The sequence below is a fragment of the Mytilus trossulus genome, chromosome 10, assembly GCF_036588685.1.
Source record: "Mytilus trossulus isolate FHL-02 chromosome 10, PNRI_Mtr1.1.1.hap1, whole genome shotgun sequence".
Taxonomy (NCBI): Eukaryota; Metazoa; Mollusca; class Bivalvia; order Mytilida; family Mytilidae; genus Mytilus; species Mytilus trossulus.
The window spans coordinates 44208055-44231421 of record NC_086382.1 but is presented as its reverse complement, the minus strand read 5'-3'; the positions used below and the strand labels follow the sequence as shown (position 1 = coordinate 44231421).

General features: G+C 31.6%; 2 protein-coding genes across 2 annotated transcripts; both read left to right on the top strand.

Moving 5' to 3' along the window:
* Window positions 1-3977: 3977 nt before the first annotated feature.
* Window positions 3978-9364, top strand: LOC134686280 (trypsin beta-like). The gene is made up of 7 exons (XM_063545949.1): window positions 3978-4047; window positions 4583-4653; window positions 5938-6101; window positions 6883-6961; window positions 8064-8241; window positions 8691-8827; window positions 9182-9364. The coding sequence occupies exons 1-7, from the start codon at window positions 4008-4010 to the stop codon at window positions 9332-9334; spliced, it is 822 nt and encodes a 273-aa protein (XP_063402019.1). The 5' UTR covers window positions 3978-4007; the 3' UTR covers window positions 9335-9364.
* Window positions 9365-17606: 8242 nt separating this feature from the next.
* Window positions 17607-22880, top strand: LOC134686277 (trypsin beta-like). Its single transcript, XM_063545947.1, has 7 exons — window positions 17607-17677; window positions 18213-18283; window positions 19568-19731; window positions 20513-20591; window positions 21694-21871; window positions 22189-22325; window positions 22689-22880. Exons 1-7 carry the CDS (start codon window positions 17638-17640, stop codon window positions 22839-22841), a joined length of 822 nt encoding a protein of 273 aa, XP_063402017.1. The 5' UTR covers window positions 17607-17637; the 3' UTR covers window positions 22842-22880.
* Window positions 22881-23367: the final 487 nt, after the last annotated feature.

Here is a 23367-nt window from a genome sequence, read left to right as displayed (position 1 = left end):
TGAAGAATAATATAGCCTTCCAAGTGGGTTAATTTAAACATTTAAATTGTGTTAGCATTTTTATAGGCCATTTGTCTGTTTGACAGTCCATTTTTTTAACATCCTTACCGCCCACAGGTCCAGAAATTAGTGTAGTGTTTTTCAACAAAAATTTCACCCTGGACCTTTTAAGTACATTTTATGGAAAAACGAGCAGAATTGCATATGATTTTTTGGATCTTTTTCTAGATAAATGTCTATGGTTTCATGAAAGGTGTAACTGTAATGGATTTAAATTTCTCCTTTTAGACCATTTTCCTTTTCTTTTTAGACTTTTGTGACATTTTCACCCTCCCATTTTTTCCCAATATCTGTATCAAATAAAAGCAGATTGTTGCCATGGTTACCTCAAAAAGAGATTATATTTCACCATTATAACTATTTGAAATTTTAAAAATCTATGGAAGATGTTCTTCCCAATAATATACACATGCATTACACAAATATAAAGTATTATATCTTAAAAAAGGAACGGAAAAAAGATTGTTATGTAATTTTATTACTACCACTGGGTCGATGCCTCTGTTGGTGGACTATAAGTCCCCGAGGGTATCACCAGCCCAGAAGCCAGTACTTCGGTACTGGCATGAAAATACGGATTTTTTGTGTTATTAAAATTTGCTGTTACAAAGTATTAAAAATTATTATAAATTAAGGAATGTATCTCCCTCATGCAAAGCTCTGATTCTTTTCACGAATTTGGCGATACTTTTTGGACCTTTTGGATTATAGCTCTTCATCTTTTATATAAGCTTTGGACTTCAAATATTTTGGCCACGAGCATCACTGAATAGACATTTTTTGTCGAAATGCGCATCTGGTGCAACAAAATTGGTACCGTTGATTTTATTATGAGTGTCAATTTAAAGTTTTTTCCTAACTATTTACTGCTACCTATAATTGAAATACAAACCTAGTGCAGTGTAATACCCCTTATAAGCTTAAGGAAATTTGTTACAGATTAATCTTTTCTGGAAGACAAATTAAAAAAAAAATATCTCCACAATACACGGATGGTCTACTCGCACTATCATTATCTATGTTCAGTGGACCGTGAAATTGGGATAAAAACTCTTATTTGGCATTAAAATTATCATAGGAAACATGTACATGTGTACTTGGTTTCACGTTGATTGGACTTTTACTTCATCAAACACTACCTTGCTCCTGGCAGTTCACAACAGATTGGTCGCATTTTGAGTAATATTGACAAAAATAATGTTACTCTTGAAATGGTGAACGGTCTAGTTGATAAAAAGGATGATAAACTTTAAGATACAACAGAAAGAGTACCAACAGAAGACAAAAGAAACTGGTTCATCCCGACAGGAAAATAGACCATGGTTTGATAATAATTGCAAAGACAAACGTTTTTAGTTTCGCAAGGCTAGAAACGTGTATAATACAGTTAAATCAGGTGATAATAAGCTAGCAATGAATAGTACGGCCAAGGAATACCACAAGACACTCAACATAGCTTATCAGCGGTATAGAGAAAAACTGTTCTGATCAACTCGGATCATTATCGAAATATTACTGTAAGGTATTATGGATGACACAAAAAAAAAATGAGTACAAAAAAAGACAAACCCTCTATCTGTATTGAAGCAATCCATGAATATTATAGAATCATGAATGCAAGTGATGAAGACAATTTAAATGATATTGATATAGATACACTGTTTAGTGGACCAATTTATAATGAACTTTCAATTGGAGTTATTTTTGTACATATATTTGGCCAATAGTTTTCTCGTTTGAATTGTTTGAAATTTATCATTATAGGGGCCTTTTATAGCTGACTATGCGGTATGGGCTTTGTTCATTGTTGTTGAAGGCCTTACGGTGACATATAGTTGTTAATTTCAGTGTCATCTGGTCTCGTGTGGAGAGAAAACGTTGGCAACCATAACGCATCTTCATTTTAATTATTAGCCTGGTACCTAATTATTCCTTAAACTTGGAGAGCAGGGTGATTACATCACAATGGACTTGAGGTTGTTGAAGACTTTTCTTATTTGTGTATTATCTTTAGATATAACGGTACTGTTTTAGATACAAAACAAACTTATTGACTAAGCGTAAAAATCGATGGATTTTATATATCGAATGGTTAGAAACAAAAACATTCCAATAGATTTGCAACTGAAATGTTTTTATTCTTTGATACACTCAATTCTTTATGGTTTTGAGGTTAAGAATTTGAAAATAATTCAACAGATGCATTAGATTTTTTCTAAAAGAATAATGAAAATTAGAAATACTGAACCTAAATTTGTGGTGAATGAAAAATTCGGAAAATTTCCGTTACCATTCTAGTTAGGTATAGACTGATTTAAACAGTATATTACTGTTGCCTTTATTTATTAATACCACCGAACCAGAACCTGCTAATAGACAATCTGTCCCAGAGGATTCTACAAGTCCAGTAGCCTAACAGCATGAAAAATAGTAGAATAAAATATATCTACCCAGATTTTATACTATTAATCCACAATACTTCTATTGTCCATTCTACTATGAAATACATAAGTCTATACACATGATTTTAATGTTATAAAGAAAAATGCTTGTTTATTCTAAAATATCTACAAATCAATTCCTCTCCTTTTAAAAGTACAGCATGCATAATGCCTCATTTTATTGTTTGAGTGCTATACTTAAACCGCATGTAACACATTTATGTGTGGGCGTTATCAATAAATGTTTGATAATTTTATCAACCAATCATGGTGTCCTATAAAAAGCAGATTAAATACAATATACTTATTCATAACATAATTAGCAAAATAAACAATTATTAAAACATACTAATTTTTCATTAGATTAATAAATTGTGTTCATTGTATATGAATAGAGAATAAAAATCATTCACCTTGATATATATACATGTAATGAACAAGTTGCAATTTTGTGCATGTTATAACATGTAAAAGTATATTGTACATGATATAAATTGCCCAATCCAAACATACATGTTAAAATATGTCCAAAAGTACCCCGTATATGTTATAACATGAACATGTACAACATATTGTTTAAAAACGATTTTAACTTGTACACATAGAATAGAGAGATTTTTCTATTATTGCATGTTATTAACCTCAATAACAATTTCATCATTGAGTGTGTTTGTTCCTTTCTTTATATAGTCAATGACAAGATGAGTAGTTTCATAATTTCTTTATACCTTTTGTACGCAGTTTGTTCTCAAACGCAGTCAAAAACACTTTTCAGTATTTTAATCTGATGAATTATAATGGCGAGTCTCAACTTTGAAGGCAATGCAAAATATCTGCACAATAGTTGACACTTAAGGTGCATAAGACTATCCGACATCGGATTTGATCATAGTTGAAAGCCGTACTGTGACAGGTAGTTGTTACTTTCTGTGTCATTTGGTCTCTTCTGAAAAGTTGTCTCATTGACATTTTCGTTTTTATAATAACACTGCTGTAAGACATGGTGGACTGCATAAAACATACAATTACATAAAAATACAAGTCAACATAAGACATGATGGGATAAAAATATTTCAGAAACTTTGTGATCATAGTTCTCTAAAGAAAAACGTTCTTTGCTTTTAATTATTGTTCTTTATTATTCAATAAATTTCAAATGTATATTCTGCTTTACCTAAATTTATTTTATAAGTTTTGTAGAAGTAAAAACCATTTTAAGCAATATTTAGTACATGTTATCACACGTGTTATCAGTTCTTGCTATTTTTCGTCAAACTGATAGCCGACAATAAATTACTAAATTCAAACTATAAACTGTGTTCAGCAGTAATTTGAAGTATCTCTAGCTTTTGTCCAGAGTCTATAAATTTCAATTTTAAGTGTTTATATATGTGACTTAGAAATACACAAGTGTCATGCACAACGTGCAAGTTTCATTTTACACCATGTATAAAAAGCTAATTATTTTAAAGTTTGTCACTAGTCGGACATCTACGAAGAAGAAAGATGGGAGCCTCAGTACTTGTGTTTACACTGATTGTAGCTGGTATGTTTTTTCTTCCTTTATTCATTCTAGTCTATTACATTTGTCTTGGTGCTTCATATATATGTTACCCGAATATATTCAAAAAGCTCTAAAATTAGGTCATTTCATTCATTGATATGAACAATTTTGATGGTATTTATACATCTATACAATAAAAAAATACATTAAAGATGCTTCATTTTGCCTTTTGAAGTTTAATAAAAAAAAATGTATCTGATTGGAAGTGGGTAAATACATTTTTGGTGAATTGTAACTTAAAATTTATTATATAAAGTGGGCTAAAATAAGAAGAAGGCTACGTGTATTTGTATGTGATATGGTGCATATATAACTAATTTGTCTAACATTGTATAACGTTATCCAGTTATCTCTACATGCTACTTTTGGAATCAAGTATTATTCTAATAAAATAAATTACAAATATTATTAACTTTACAAAAATGAGCAACTAACTGTGAATTATCATTGCGCGTTGTTTCTTTTTGGTTTGTGGAAATAATTTATCTCATTTCTTACTTTTTATTTATTTTTACAGTCTCTGCTGTTGACATATGGCAACCAGCGAAAGAGCTGATAGAAAGTGTAGAAAGGGGAGACACATGGCCGGTAAGCTTTCTTGTTTATAAATAACTGGGTATAATTTTGGGGACAGCTGTTTCGTTAGCAATCATGCGACATCTCCTTTTTTTTTTTTTTTTTAAAGAAATAGAGTCAATTTTGCATGTAGTTGGTTCACTCTCAGGGTCGAAGTCTAAAAAAGGTGTCACATTCTTTACTGTTTATATAGTATTAAATTATAAACAGTCATTTCGGGGACTTTTACAGCTGACTATTGCGGTATGGGCATTGTTAATTGTTCAAGGTCGTACGGTGACCTATACAAGTAGTTGTTAATTTCTGTGTCATTTGGTCTCAAACTTTGCGTAGGAGGACATCGCTAATTTTAACTACAGGCTGTTTGTTTTAATCAACGATGTCATCACACTTGTGTTAGAATAAGTCTCAAAATTTGCTAACATTTCTGTCAAACTTATGATTTTCATCTGTCGTTAGGCGTTTTTCGTTTGGTGATATATTTACATGTAACAGTAAAGATTAATAGTCTTTTGGAAAATTGATCCTGATGTGAAAAAAACCCCAGTTATCATTGAAATTCCTCTTTGCAACTGTTGGATGGGGTTAAAAAATTGGTTTTAAAAAGGACAAATACAAATAAAAAATAGACATAAAATCAAGCATAGAGAATAATGGGGTGCTAGAACATAACGCAATAAGTATAATGGGAAACATAGAAAAGATAGATTAATATGACCTTAAGAATGAGAAAGAATTTGGCACATAATGCCGCACTTTCGCACTCTATTTTGTATGGAAACAAAGAAATAGTATGTGTATGCATATGTTGACAACCCTCAGATTGTTCCGACAACTTATGTATAAATAGATATAATTATTCTATAAATTTTGAAATTTTATTATAAGTATTATAAATTTTGATATTTTATCATTATTTTGATAAATTTTGATATTTTATCATTATTATTATAAATTTTGATATCTTATTATTATTGATATGATAGGCACATAATTCCGCACTTTATTATGTCCGGACCGAAAGGCTAAGTATGTGAATTCACATGTTGACAACCCTCCGATTGTTAATACAACTAATGCATCAATAATTATTATTGCATAGCAATATAATATTTCCCATAGAAAGTAACAAAAAGTTAGCGTGCAATAAATTCCAATATTGCACTAGTACAATGAATCTTCAAAAAATCATGACTCGCAAGCTGGTGCAATATAAAATTCTACTCGGGACAATATTCCCTTATATTCATGCAATAACCCTATATTATTATCAATTTCGATATTTTATCATTCTAGGTCGATGATGTGAAAGGGAAAATCGTCGGTGGTGAAGATACAACAATTTCCCAGCACCCTCATCAAGTGTCCCTCCAAAGAAGTAATAGCCATATTTGTGGAGGTGCCATTGTGAATGCTGACTGGATTGTAACGGCTGCACATTGTGTCGACAGTTCTAGACCGTAAGTGTATAGATACATTGTGATAACAGATTTTTTTTTAACTTATATGCCCACATCAAGATCTACTGATATATATAATTCAAGTAATGAAGAACTGATCATTGAATGACTGCAAGGACTGGTGGATGGTCAAATGCGTTTTTTCAAGAACAACAATCACCTACTTAGTATCTATATTTGATTTAGCGCTTTCATTTTCAACCTATTTCTAAGTATCGGTTAACACTTAATCTTTCTTGACATTTTTCAAAAAACGTTTCCAAACGGATTATATTTGGGTTTTTCGGTCTCCATGTTCTTTTATTTTGTTTTGCCATTGTTTTACAAGTAAATAGTTATCAATATTCAAGCCATGTTTTGTGGCGTATTGCAAAGATAAAAAAACTAATATACTTGTACAGCTCAGCAAATGGATTATTTTATGTTCAACGCCACACTGACACCATTGACTATTTGTTGAAGGTCAGTTTTTCATGATTGGTCGATTCCGGAGTGGTTTGAGGTAACCACCGATCCACACAACAGGCTCTAAGGTTAATTTGGTGATAACAAAGAGGAAAATATGAAATCAATTTTGGAATTTATAGAGTTAATCCTTCTAACGTAACCACTTGTATTTAGCAAAACACTTTGTTATAAGACTTTAAGTTGTAGGTTCCTTTGTAGTGTGTTTCATATAGTTAGAACATGTAAAAGACCACCAGTGATATGAAACCACATTTTGCTCTCCCATATTGCTGATAGATAATAAAATACATATTTATTTTTTCTCTGTATTCAGACAAGACTACAGGATACGAGCAGGATCTTCAGCTCATGCTAGTGGTGGGACTACGAGAAGTATAGAGCTCATCGTATCGGTAATATTCTGATCATTTATATCTTTAATCAATCAGGGTAATATACGTGTTTGTCTAGTATTGACAAAACTACATGTATAGCTTACTTTTCGGTATGGACTTTGTTCATTGTTGAAGGCCGTACGGTGACCTCTAGTTGTTAATGTTTGTGTCATTTTGGTCTTTTGTGGATAGTCGTCTTATTGGCAATCATACCACATCTTCTTTTTTATATATCCCCCTATACACAGTTGTGTATTATTAGTTACACAGTGATATTTTGACATTATAGGAAACCTCGCCTTCTAATCCCGTTTAAAATATACACGGTCTCCACGCGATTGCTTTTCCTCCAATGATTTTCCTACGAATGTAGAGAAGGTAAGATGAAAGGCTTATCTTTTCTTTAGAGATTTGACAAATCAGTCTAATGTTAAATATAAAAATTTCCACCATTACATTATATAGTTAGAGTCGACAATAATGTTTATAATTTTGGTCACATATATAAGGTAACAAAAAAATGTAAACTGCAAGACTTTTCAGTACCAAAATTAAAGAAGTAAATGAACATATATACGACACTACAGTGAATCTGGTCAACCTTTAAAAACGTGATTGTGATAATTAAAATATCTAGAATGGACACATATCACTAATATCCTGATATTCTCACTTATTACGTGTTAGGCAGCACAGACCCCTCAACATAAACATGAAAAAATATCGATATGTCATGAAGGACTTTTTGGAATTGGGTCCGAATATAATCATCGGGCATAATATGTAAGCTATGGGATCCCAAGTCATATACATGCAATAATTTGTAAGTCATTCTGAAATATTATTCATATGATGTCTGAATTCTGTTATGAAAGCTAATAAGTAAATAAATAATGATATGTAAATGTTATCCTACTGGCTCTTGCGATCACAAAAAATTCCTTTGAAATATATTCACATGATATTTGATTTGTAAAACAGATCGTAGTACAAACATTTAAAAATTAAACTGAAAATCAATTTACTGAAAACCCACACAACTTTGTATATAACAAGCATCATTACATTGCATTTTGGCATTGTGAAAAAAGTGTAACCCTTATATAAACTTTTTTTGTAGCACGAAAACTACAATTCAGGATCTGGAACATTCCCAAATGACATTGCATTGATGAAAATGTCATCCAGTTTGTCATTAACCGGAAGTATTTCAGCCATAACCTTGGCAACAGGAAGTCCTGACGAGTTTGCTGGCCAGACATGTGAAATCACTGGATGGGGCAGAACTTGTGGAACATGTAAGTGCATAACTAAAACAAAGTCTGGCAGAACTTGTGAAACCTGTAAGCAAGTAACTAAAACAAAGTCTGGCAGAACTTGTGGAACATGTAAGTAAATAACTAAAACAAAGTCTGGCAGAACTTGTGGAACATGTAAGTGCATAACTAAAACAAAGTCTGGCAGAACTTGTGGAACATGTAAGTAAATAACTAAAACAAAGTCTGGCAGAACTTGTGGAACATGTTAGTACATTTCGAAAACAAAATCTGGCAGAACTGGTTGGATAAGTCCATTGTTCTTTAGAAACGGTTCACATGCTCTTATTGAATGATCTTAAAATATATTTAATAAAATTGATTGAATACTGACAATTTTGAGCAGCTGTGGAACTCATCTGTATGACCATTCTATAATAATGTTTCTCTAGTACGTCTATTGTATGACATTGTCAATTTTTATTTTCCAGGCGGTTTACCCACTAATTTAAAATCATTAAGCATGCAAGTGCTAAGAAACAGTGAGTGCAAAAACTATTGGACTGGCAACAACATACTTGACGGTCATATTTGTATATTCCAAGGAACTGGTTACGGTGCTTGCAACGTAAGTGATGCATATTCTTATATAGGTACTGATTAAGTTTCTGTATGAAGCTGTATATGCGTTTCATATTTGTTATGTGGATTAAATTGTTACTTTACTGAGAAATTGTTAGCACGAAAGTTATAGGCCTCGACATTTATCAATATTCAAGGTGTTTAATAAAAAAAAACGCTTCATGATAATATATTGTAAGATATCAAGAGAGAAACATTAGAATAAGACATGTGTGTTCAATATGTGTAGATGCTATATTATTTTTTATACAATGTATTTTCATTTGTCCGCAGTCTACTATAAATATATTTATACTATTTATCACTTTCATTATATTTCATCATCTTTATTTATCATTAGGGAGACAGTGGAGGACCAATGGTTTGTTCTGGTCAACTGGCTGGTGTAACATCATGGGGCCAGAGTGGATGTCCAGGAAGTCGTCCAAGCGTTTACACTCGAATTGGTGTGTACAAAAGCTGGATGGACTTCGTGATGGCTTCAAATTCCTAATTATTATTTCCGAATAAACAATGCACTATACTTGAGTTTTTTGTTTTAAATGTATGCAAGCCAACCCTTTGATTGATTCTTTGGTCTTTATTTCACGTACACGTTTTGTTTCAAGACAGGAGAAAGATGGCTACGTGGAAAGAGCTAAACAAGATAACTTGTCATTGATAGCTTCACAGATAGTAACGTTTCACGTTCTCTACAATTTCGAATTAAAAAAGTAACGAAAACATTTAAAGTCAATATTTTCCGTCAAGCTTTCATTATTGAAAATGTGTTTGCTAAAAAAATCTCGCAAAATTGTGTTTCAAAAATTGTCATTGTTCCAAATTTTATCATTGTTTGGACAATATTGAAACACATTAGCTTCATTTAAAACATTGTTGTTACGTCATTCTCTTGTTTTACCCGTTCTTTATTTCAGTTAATGGAGTAAAATTTACCTGTAAGAAACCATTATGTTACCTTCAGCTGTCCAATATTTTGAAGAATAGCTCTCCTCTTTCTTAAACATATGGGACAGCTAAAGGTAGCATAACTGATTCTTACAGGTACAATTCAATTCAATGTTTTATTAACATGATAGTTCAATCACTGAAATAAAAAAAAACTATTAATTACTCTAATTGTTTTCATAATGTTATCAAAACTACAACCAAAAAAAACAAATGACAATTAAAGAAAACATTTTATTAAAATCAACGACCAATACAATAGTTTGTCACTCATCAAAACGGTTTTTTGAGGAAAAAAAACCCACTTTCAAATTGATTTTTAACATTACCAATACTTATATACTCGCCATTTTTCTTATGTTTTTGGGTTGTCTCTTTTAGCACTAATTCAATAAGTTGATTATGCTTGTTGTAAGTTTTGGTTTTGTTGCTTTTATGAATTTCTTTTTTCAAAAGATTTATCCTCGTTCATCTTTAGGTTATCAAAATTGACCTGTGGTGTTACTCTTATTCTTCCTAACATCATTTTCAACTATAACAGTCCAATATTTTACAGAATGGACTGTTTCCCTTATGGAAAATAATATTGTTTATTCGAATGCATTCTTAAACACAATTAATGGATTTACCAAATTACTAAACAGAGAAACAGCATTTTAACAAATAAAATTGGTGTAAGCGATGAACTGTATATGAACAATCTTGCTTATGTTTGGTATCAAAAGACATATTAGTTATATATCTGGTATAGGCATGATAATCCTATTGTCCTGCCATTCCAAAAACTATCTGCATATATTGGTTACGAAATATGGCAGGGATCAATATTAAGAATCGAATGATAAACACAGAAAACCTTCGAGTTCTGTAATCCTGCAATTCCATGAGAACATATCTCTATCAAACCTCGGAATTATCTGTCAACAAGTGAATTGTCAAACCACCAAGCTATAAGCAAATAAGAAGATTTGCCACATTAAAATCAATATGTTGTGTACAAAAAACGCATGTTCGACTGGATAAAATTTTTGGGTAAATGTAACGATTAGCCGTATGCAGAGTTTCTATCAAGTGGAAAACTCCTGGCTGTTTTGTTTCATTTTGATGTGTTTCAAATTTAATGCCATTGTTAACTTTTTAATAATTGATTTTATTTCATACGAGAATGTGTTTAATTTGTAATTCCCAGTATAAAAAACACTTTCAAGAATCCTATAGATATTCTGAATATGAACAAAAGGAGATGTGGTTTAATCTAGTCGGGCTTCAAATAGTCCCGAATGCATACGAGCATAAACACTAAACAAAAACAATCAACAATCATTTATGAATAGAAGAGTTATTTACCCGTTTCTACACAGAACTTCTTCGATGTATTCATTTCAAAGCATGGCCACTTTCAAAACGTCTTTCAATCATTACATAAATCAGAGACACCGATTATAAAACCTATGGTAGAAATACACAGTTACAAGTTTAGTTTTCTAGATCATTGGGATTATTCTAAATATAAAAGGTTTTGTACAATAAAATTGAATTTGAGATAGTTGAAGAATAATATAGCGCTCCAAGTGGGTTATTTTGAACATTTAAATTGTGTTAGCATGTTTTATAGGCCATTTGTCTGTTTGACAGTCCGTTTTTTCACATCCTTACCGCCCATAGGTCCAGAAATTAGTGTAGTGTTTTTCAACAAAGATTTCACCCTTGACCTTTTAAGTACATTTTTATGGAAAAACGAGCATAATTGCATATGATTTTTTGGACCTTTTGCCAGATAAATGTCTATGGTTTTATGAAAGGTGTCACTGTAATGGATTTAAATTTCTCCTTTTAGACCATTTTTTTTAGAACTTTGTGACATTTTCACCCTCCCATTTTCCCCCAATATTTGGTATCAAATAAAAGCATTGTTGCCATGGTTACATCAAAAAGATATTATATTTCACCATTATAACTATTTGAAATAAAATCTTTGGAAGATGTTCTTTCCAATAATATACACATGCATTACACACATATAAAGTATCTATACTATTAAACCAGAAGACCTCATTTTGTGTGTCGCTTCTCTTCCTTCCACAATAAATGAAATATCATGCCTCTGTGTTTTTTAGGTAACATGCATTATCACTGAACTAGTATATATTTGTTTAGGGGCCAGCTAAAGGACGCCTCCGGGTGCGGGAATTTCTCGCTACATTGAAGACCTGTTGGTGACCTTCTGCTGTTGTTTTTTTATTTGGTCGGGTTGTTGACACATTCCCCATTTCCATTCTAAATTTTATAGTAGCATTTGTCATCCATTCTTATGATTATTCAGATTGAGTTCTTTTGAGAGAAAAACGACAAATTAGGTGTCCGGATATTGTTTCCGTTACTAGACTGACTTTAAGTCATAGATAAGACTTCCGGTTTTAAACGTGCACAAGAACAACCAATCGTATGATAGATTACAAAAATGAAAAACAAATAAGCTAATCAGAGCGTTCTCCATATCATGGTTTTTAGATCGCAAGAACCACAACTATTATACCTCCTTAGAGACAATTATGTTTTCGCGGTTATCCACCTGTAAACTACGATTATACAACTATAATATACAGAGACTCTCTGTATTCTGTCTATTTTTTTTTCTGAAATATTTACTTTCTAAGGGGTCATATCAGTTGCATATATATTGAAATAAGTAAAACGTGCGGAAACAAGAATGTGTCCATAGTATACGGACACCACATCGCCACTATCATTTACTATAATGTTTAGTGGACCGTCAAATGGGATAAAATTTCTGACTAATTTGGCATTGTAATTAGAAATATCATATCATAGGGAACATATTTACAAAGTTTCGAGTTGGTTGGACTTCAAATTCATCAAAAACTACCTCGACAAAATTTTTTACCTGAAGCGGGACTGTCGGACGGACGAACAGACTAGAAAACATAATTCCCATAAATGGGGCATTAAAATTTATTGTTGAAAGTGAAAACTTTAACCTGAAGCCGGACAGAGGACGGACGAACAGACTAGAAAACATAATTCCTATAAATGGGACATACAAATTTATTTTGTTGAAAGTCAAAGTTGTGATTTTGCCAAAATGAAAGTAGGGTAGAGATTAGAAGAAGGCAGGACTTATTCGGGACGTCGGGATCTGGTGTTTTTGAGCTCGGGATTTCGCGATTGATCTTTACGGGATGCGTGGATATATTTTTTTTTAATTTCGTGATGTTTGGATATGAATTTCATTAAAATACGCACCTCGGGAAATCATGTTTTTAAGCCCGATATTCGGGATCAGGGCTCCTCAGACCACCCCTCAAATGAGCCTTAGTCATTTATACGAAATTCAAATCCTACTCTTGACATGTTAATAGGGCTGTCAAAAGGAAAAGCACTGGTGGATTGTCATAGAAGCACAATTTCTTAGAATAATAATGGTCTATAAGCAGTTTCATCTATTCCATGTTGAAGCGGTGCAATTTTTCTTATTTTATTTGACTTTAACCAAAAAAACGCATTGTAGCAAAGGGGAAGAATAATTGTGGTAAAAGTCCAAAAACACGAAAAAAAAATGATTTTAACAGAAAGGAAATACATAACGGAGGGAGAGTGTTTTTTGATACCTTATGTGAAATTCTTCAGTCATAATATCTTTTACCAAAATTCACCTTACAACAGTTTACAAGCTGTTTATGTCCGCGATTTCGCGGGTGTGTTCTAGTTATTTTTGAAAAAAGGAACGGGAAAAAGATTGTTAGAAATTATGAGTGTCAATTTAAAGTTTTTCCTAACTGTGTATTGCTACCTAGGATTGAAATACAAACCTAGTGCAGTGTAATACCCTTATAAGCCTAAGGTAATTTGTTACAGATTAATCTTTTCTGGAAGACATTTTTAACAAGAATATCTCCATAATACACGGATGGTCTACTCGCACTATCGTTATCTATGTTCAGTGGACCTTGAAATTGGGGAAAAACTCTTATTTGGCATTAAAATTATCATAGGAACATGAACATGTGTACTCGGTTTCACGTTGATTGGACTTTCACTGCATCAAACACTACCTTACTCCAGGCAGTTCACAACAGATTGATAACATTTTGAGTAATATTGACACAAATAATGTTACTTTTGAAATGGTGAACTGCCTAGTTGATAAAAAGGATGATAAACGTTTAGATACGACAGAAAGAGTACTAACAAAAGACAAAAGAAACTGGTTCATCCCGACAGGAAAATAGACCATGGTTTGATACAAATTGCAAAGACAAACGTTTTTAGTTTCGCAAGGCTAGAAATCTGTATAATACAGTAAATTCAGGTGATAATAAGCTAGCAATAAATAGTACGGTCAATGAATACCACAAGACACTTAACATTACTTATCAGCGGTATAGAGAAAACTGTTCTGATCAACTCAGATCATTATCGAACAATTAAGGTATTATGGATGACACTAAAAAAAAAATATCAGTACAAACCATCTATCTGTATTAAAGCAACCCATGAACATTTTAGAATCATGAATGCAAGTGATGAAGACAATTTAAATGATATTAATATAAATGCGGTAGTTGAGTGGACCAATTTATAATGAACTTTCAAATGGAGTTATTTTTGTACATATATTTGGCCAATAGTTTTCTCGTTTGAATTGTTTGCCATTTGTCATTATAGGGGCCTTTTATAGCTGACTATGCGGTATAGGCTTTGTACATTGTTGTTGAAGGCCTTACGGTGACCTATAGTTGTTAATTTCAGTGTCATTTGGTCTCGTGTGGAGAGTTAACACATCTTCATTTTTATCATTATATAACAAGAGGTGGTGGATACTTGAAACACGATAAAGCTCTTGGTACAGACAGAATACTAAAATAGTTTTTGAAAAACTCTCTACCATTGTGATATGTATTTACACTGAGCTTTTTAATGTGATATTGCATGCAGGGATTATCCACGGCATGCATTACCTTATCCGTATTTGACACAGCCTTTTGGAATTCTTGGTCATACATGCTCTTCAACTTTGCACTTGTTTGTCTTTATAGCTATGTTGATCTGAGCGTCCCTGATAAGTCTTATGAAGACGAAACGCGCGTCTGGCGTATTGATTAATAGCCTGGTACCTAATTATTCATTAAACTTGGAGAGCAGGGCAATTAAATCACAATGGACTTGAGGTTGTTGAAGACTTTTCTTATTTGTGTATTATCTTTAAATATAACAGTACTGTTTTAGATAAAATAACAAACTTATTGACTAAGCGCAGAAATCGATGGATTTTATATATCGAATGGTTAGAAACGAAAACATTCCTATAGATTTGTAACTGAAATGTTTTATTCTTTGATACACTCAATTCTTTATGGTTTTGAGGTTAAGAATTTGAAAATAATTCAACAGATGCATTAGATTTTTTCTAAAAGAATAATGAAAATTAGAAATACTGAACCTAAATTTGTGGTGAATGAAAAATTCGGAAAATTTACGTTGCCAATTCTAGTTAGGTATAGACTGATTTAAACAGTATATTACTGTTGCCTTTATTTATTAATACCACCGAACCAGAACCTGCTAATAGACAATCTGTCCCAGAGGATTCTACAAGTCCAGTAGCCTAACAGCATGAAAAATAGTAGAATAAAATATATCTACCCAGATATTATACTATTAATCCACAATACTTCTATTGTCCATTCTACTATGAAATACATAAGTCTATACACATGAATTTAATGTTATAAAGAAAAATGCTTGTTTATTCTAAAATATCTACAAATCAATTCCTCTCCTTTTAAAAGTACAGCATGCATAATGCCTCATTTTATTGTTTGAGTGCTATACTTAAACCGCATGTAACACATTTATGTGTGGGCGTTATCAATAAATGTTTGATAATTTTATCAACCAATCATGGTGTCCTATAAAAAGCAGATTAAATACAATATACTCAGTCAGGGGCGTTACTTAAACAAGTTATTTTTTTTAATTACTGATAAAAGTAATTTTTTATTTTAAAAATAATAAAATTACTTAATAGAGTTATTTTAATTTTCAATAGAAACATACATTAAATGTAGTTTTCATGATTTTAAACAACATTTTATATCATAAAATAAAGAATTTATCAGATTTGAGAGGAGTATAGAGATAAAGGGTTACTTTGAAAATAATGACAAAAATATTACTTGAATGCGTTATTTTAAACATTTTTGAAAAAAATTGCAATCACACTTATCTAAGGCACACATGTACTTGATTTAGGTTACAAATTATAAATAACTTCAGGTCTTAATCAATTCACAAGTATCTATCTATTTATATCAGTCTACATTCAAGATTTTAGAGGAAAATGATAATGTAATAGTCCCAAAAGACCAATCTTTGACCCAGAAGCGTCGGTATGAAAGATAAGTGCGTCGGAAAGTTAATTAGTGTTTCTGAAGAATTAGTTTTTATATTTCAAGGGAAAAATAACCAGATAACTGTGAAAATTATTCAAAGCTAGTAAAATCTGTATTCTTGGACACCTATAAAAATAATATTCAGAAAAATAACTTATATAAGTTATATTTAAATAAGCCTCGTTTTCAACATTACTTGTATAGGTAATGTTAATTGTAACTTGTTTAAGTAATGCCCCTGACTGATACTTATTCATAACATAATTAGCAAAATAAACAATTATTAAAACATACTAATTTTTCATTAGATTAATAAATTGTGTTCATTGTATATGAATAGAGAAAAAAAAATCTTTCACCTTGATATATATACATGTAATGAACAAGTTGCGATTTTGTGCATGTTATAACATGTAAAAGTATATTGTACATGATATAAATTGCCCAATCCAAACATACATGTTAAAATATGTCCAAAAGTACCCCGTATATGTTATCACATGAACATGTACAACATATTGTTTAAAAACGATTTTAACTTGTACACATTTTGAAAATAGAGACATTTTTCTATTATTGCATGTTATTAACCTCAATAACAATTTCATCATTGAGTGTGTTTGTTCCTTTCTTTATATAGTAAATGACAAGATGAGTAGTTTCATAATTTCGTTATACCTTTTGTACGCAGTTTGTTCACAAACGCAGTCAAAAACACTTTTCAGTATTTTAATCTGATGAATTATAATAGCGAGTCTCAACTTTGAAGGCAATGCAAAATATCTGCACAATAGTTGACACTTAAGATGCATAAGACTATCCGGCATCGGATTTGCTCATAGTTAGTTAGTAAGTTGTTACTTTCTGTGTCATTTGGTCTCTTCCGAAAAGTTGTCTCATTGACATTTTCGTTTTTATAATAACACTGCTGTAAGACATGGTGAACCGCATAAAACATACAATTACATAAAAATACAAGTCAACATAAGACATGATGGGATAAAAATATTTCAGAAACTTTGTGATCATAGTTCTCTAAAGAAAAACGTTCTTTGCTTTTAATTATTGTTCTTTATTATTCAATAAATTTCAAATGTATTTACCTAAATTTATTTCATAAGTTTTGTAGAAGTAAAAACCATTTTAAGCAATATTTAGTACATGTTATAACACGTGTTATCAGTTCTTACTATTTTTCGTCAAACTGATAGCCGACAATAAATTACTAAATTCAAACTATAAAGTGTGTTCAGCAGTAATTTGAAGTATCTCTAGCTTTTGTCCAGAGTCTATAAATTTCAATTTTAAGTGTTTATATAGGTGACTTAGAAATACACAAGTGTCATGCACGACGTGCAAGTTTCATTTTACACCATGTATAAAAAGCTAATTATTTTAAAGTTTGTCACTAGTCGGACATCTACGAAGAAGAAAGATGGGAGCCTCAGTACTTGTGTTTACACTGATTGTAGCTGGTATGTTTTTTCTTCCTTTATTTATTCTAGTCTATTACATTTGTCTTGGTGCTTCATATATATGTTACCCGAATATATTAAAAAAGCTCTAAAATTAGGTCATTTCATTCATTGATATGAACAATTTTGATGGTATTTATACATTTATACAATAAAAAAATACATTAAAGATGCTTCATTTTGCCTTTTGAAGTTTAATAAAAAAAATGTATCTGATTGGAAGTGGGTAAATACATTTTTGGTGAATTGTAACTTAAAATTTATTATATAAAGTGGGCTAAAATAAGAAGAAGGCTACTCGTATTTGTATGTGATATGGTGCATATATAATTGATTTGTCTAACATTTTATAAAGTTATCCAGTTATCTCTACATGCTACTTTTGGAATCAAGTATTATTCTAATAAAATAAATTATAAATATTATTAACTTTACAAAAATGAGCAACTAACTGTGAATTATCATTGCGCGTTGTGTCTTTTTGGTTTGTTGTAAATAATTTATCTCATTTCTTACTTTTTATTTATTATTACAGTCTCTGCTGTTGACATATGGCAACCAGCGAAAGAGCTGATAGAAAGTGTAGAAAGGGGAGACACATGGCCGGTAAGCTTTCTTGTTTATAAATAACTGGGTATAATTTTGGGGACAGCTGTTTCGTTAGCAATCATGCGACATCTCCTTTTTTTTTTTTTTTTAAAGAAATAGAGTCAATTTTGCATGTAGTTGGTTCACTCTCAGGGTCGAAGTCTAAAAAAGGTGTCACATTCTTTACTGTTTATATAGTATTAAATTATAAACAGTCATTTCGGGGCCTTTTACAGCTGACTATTGCGGTATGGGCATTGTTAATTGTTCAAGGTCGTACGGTGACCTATACAAGTAGTTGTTAATTTCTGTGTCATTTGGTCTCAAACTTTGCGTAGGAGGACATCGCTAATTTTAACTACAGGCTATTTGTTTTAATCAACGATGTCATCACACTTGTGTTAGAATAAGTCTCAAAATTTGCTAACATTTCTGTCAAACTTATGATTTTCATCCGTCGTTATGCGTTTTTCGTTTGGTGATATATTTACATGTAACAGTAAAGATTAATAGTCTTTTGGAAAATTGATCCTGATGTGAAAAAAAACCCCAGTTATCATTGAAACTCCTCTTTGCAACTGTTGGATGGGGTTTGAAAATTGGTTTTAAAAAGGACAAATACAAATAAAAAATAGACATAAAATCAAGCATAGAGAATAGTGGGGTGCTAGAACATAACGCAATAAGTATAATGGGAAACATAGAAAAGATAGATTAATATGACCTTAAGAATGAGAAAGAATTTGGCACATACTGCCGCACTTTCGCACTCTATTTTGTCTGGACACAAAGAAATAGTATGTGTATGTATATGTTGACAACCCTCAGATTGTTCCGACAACTTATGTATAAATAGATATAGTTATTCTATAAATTTTGAAATTTTATTATAACTATTATAAATTTTGATATTTTATCATTATTTTGATAAATTTTGATATTTTATCATTATTATTATAAATTTTGATATCTTATTATTATTGTTATGATAGGCACATAATTCCGCACTTTATTATGTCCGGACCGAAAGGCTAAGTATGTGAATTCACATGTTGACAACCCTCCGATTGTTAATACAACTAATGCATCAATAATTATTATTACATAGCAATATAATATTTCCCATAGAAAGTAACAAAAAGTTAGCGTGCAATAAATTCCAATATTGCACTAGTACAATGAATCTTCAAAAAATCATGACTCGCAAGCTGGTGCAATATAAAATTCTACTCGGGACAATATTCCCTTATATTCATGCAATAACCCTATATTATTATCAATTTTGATATTTTATCATTCTAGGTCGATGATGTGAAAGGGAAAATCGTCGGTGGTGAAGATACAACAATTTCCCAGCACCCTCATCAAGTGTCCCTACAAAGAAGTAATAGCCATATTTGTGGAGGTGCCATTGTGAATGCTGACTGGATTGTAACGGCTGCACATTGTGTCGACAGTTCTAGACCGTAAGTGTATAGATACATTGTGATAACAGAATTTTTTTTTAACTTATATGCCCACATCAAGATCTACTGATATATATAATTCAAGTAATGAAGAACTGATCATTGAATGACTGCAAGGACTGGTGGATGGTCAAATGCGTTTTTTCAAGAACAACAATCACCTACTTAGTATCTATATTTGATTTAGCGCTTTCATTTTCAACATATTTCTAAGTATCGGTTAACACTTAATCTTTCTTGACATTTTTCAAAAAACGTTTCCAAACGGATTATATTTGGGTTTTTCGGTCTCCATGTTCTTTTATTTTGTTTTGCCATTGTTTTACAAGTAAATAATTATCAATATTCAAGCCATGTTTTGTGGCGTATTGCAAAGATAAAAAACTAATATACTTGTACAGCTCAGCAAATGGATTATTTTATGTTCAACGCCACACTGACACCATTGACTATTTGTTGAAGGTCAGTTTTTCATGATTGGTCGATTCCGGAGTGGTTTGAGGTAACCACCGATCCACACAACAGGCTCTAAGGTTAATTTGGTGATAACAAAGAGGAAAATATGAAATCAATTTTGGAATTTATAGAGTTATTCCTTCTAACGTAACCACTTGTATTTAGCAAAACACTTTGTTATAAGACTTTTAGTTGTAGGTTCCTTTGTAGTGTGTTTCATATAGTTAGAACATGTAAAAGACCACCAGTGATATGAAACCACATTTTGCTCTCCCATATTGCTGATAGATAATAAAATACATATTTTTTCTCTCTCTGTATTCAGACAAGACTACAGGATACGAGCAGGATCTTCAGCTCATGCTAGTGGTGGCACTACAAGAAGTATAGAGCTCATCGTATCGGTAATATTCTGATCATTTATTTCTTTAATCAATTAGGGTAAAATACGTGTTTGTCTAGTATTGACAAAACTACAGTTATAGCTTACTATGCGGTATGGGCTTTGCTCATTGTTGAAGGCCGTACGGTGACCTATAGTATTTAATGTTTGTGTCATTTTGGTCTATTGTGGATAGTTGTCTCGTTGGCAATCATACCACATCTTCTTTTTTATATATCCCCCTATACACAGTTGTGTATTATTAGTTACACAGTGATATTTTGACATTATAGGAAACCTCGCCTTCTAATCCCGTTTTAAATATACACGGTCTCCATGCGATTGCTTTTCCCCAAATGATTTTCCTACAAATGAAGAGAAGGTAAGATACAAGGCTTGATTTTTTTTTTTAGAGATTTTACCAATCAGTCTAATGTTAAGTATAAAAATCTCCACCATTACATTATATTGTTAGAGTCGACAATAATGTTTATAATTTTTATCACATATATAAGGTATAAAAATAAAAGTAAACTGCAAGACTTTTCAGTACCAAAAATGAAGAAGTATATGAACATATATACGACACTACAGTGAATCTGGCCAACCTTTAAAAACGTGTTTGTGATAATTAAAATATCTAAAATGAACATATATAACTAATATCCTGATACTTTCACTTAATACGTGTTAGGCATCACAGACCCCTCAACATAAACATGAAAAAAATTCGATATGTCATGATGGACTATTTGAAATTGGGTCCGAATATAATCATCGGGCATAATATGTAAGCTATGGGATCCCAAGTCTTATACATGCAATAATTTATAAGTCATTCTGAAATATTATTCATATAATGTCTGCATTCTGTTATGAAAGCTAATAAGTAAATAAATAATGATATGTAAATGTTATCAAATTGTCACAAAAAATTCCTTTGTAATATATTCTCATGATATTTGATTTGTAAAACAGATCGTAGTACAAACATTTAAAAAATAATCTGAAAAACAATTTACTGAAAACCCACAAAATTTTGTATATAAGAAGCATCATTACATTGCATTTTGGAATTGTGAAAAAAGCGAAATGTAACCCTTTTATAAACTGTTTTTTTGTAGCACGAAAACTACAACTCAGGATCTGGAACATTCCCAAATGACATTGCATTGATGAAAATGTCATCCAGTTTGTCATTAACCGGAAGTATTTCAGCCATTACCTTGGCAACAGGAAGTCCTGACGAGTTTGCTGGCCAGACATGTGAAATCACTGGGTGGGGCAGAACTTGTGGAACATGTAAGTAAATAACTAAAACAAAGTCTGGCAGAACTTGTGAAACCTGTAAGCAAATAACTAAAACAAAGTCTGGCACAACTTGTGGAACATGTTAGTACATTTCGAAAACAAAATCTGGCAGAACTTGTGGGATAAGTCCATTGTTCCTTAGAAAAGGTCCACATGCTCTTAGTGAATGTTCTTTAAATATATAATATAAAATTGATTGGATACTGACAATTTTGAGACAGCTCTGGAACTCGTCTGTATGACCATTCTATAATAATGTTTCTCTAGTACGTCTCTTGTATGAAATTGTCATTTTTTTTATTTTCTAGGCGGTTTACCCACTAATTTGAAAGCATTAAGCATGCAAGTTCTAAGAAACAGTGAGTGCAAAAACTATTGGACTGGCAACAACATACTTGACGGCCATATTTGTATATTCCAAGGAACTGGTTACGGTGCTTGCAACGTAAGTGATGCATATTCTTACATAGGTACTGATTAAGTTTCTATATGAAGCTTTTTATATATATATATTTCAGCGTGTCATAGTTTTTAGTTGGATTAAATTGTTTCTTTACTGAGAAATTGTTTGCATGAAATTTATCTGATTTTACATTCATCAATATTCAAAGAGTTTAATAAACGACAAACGTTTATTGAAGATATTAAGAGAGAAACATTAGTCATAAGACATGTGTGTTAAGTAAGTGTAGATGTTACTTATTTTATTTTTTTATACAATGCATTTTCATTTGTCCACAGTCTACTATAAATACATCTATACTCTTTAACCCCTCCATTATATTTCATCATCTTTATTTATCATTAGGGAGACAGTGGAGGACCAATGGTTTGTTCTGGTCAACTGGCTGGTGTAACATCCTGGGGCCAGAGTGGATGTCCAGGAAGTCGTCCAAGCGTGTACACTCGAATTGGTGTGTACAAAAGCTGGATGGAATTCGTGATGGCTTCAAATTCCTAAATATAATATCCGAATAAACAATGCAATATACCTGTGTAATTTTATGTTTTGTTTTGAATGTATACGAGCAAACCCTTTGATTGCTGTATTGGTCTTTATTTCACGTACACTTCAAGGACACGTGGCTACGTAGAAATAGCTATACAAAACATTGACATCTTCACATATAGTAACGTCTTTCGTTTCTCTACAATTTCATGAATTTAGCATTCAAATAGTAACGAAAATGTTTAAAATCAATGTTTTCCGTCAAGCTTTAATGATTTAGAAAGTGGTTGCTGAAAATAAACGTAAAATTATGATATAAAAAATTGACAATGTTCCATATTTTGTCATGGTTCGGATAAAATTGATACACATTAGCTTCATGTAAATATTTATAGTTTGGTCTGATGCGTCCTTAAAACCACATTCAATCAATTTGTCAGATGCATGACTTAAAACGCTCTTCAACTTTGTATTTGTTTGGGTATTTAACTGTTTTGGCCTGAGCGTCACTGATGAGTCGTATGTAGACGAAACGCGC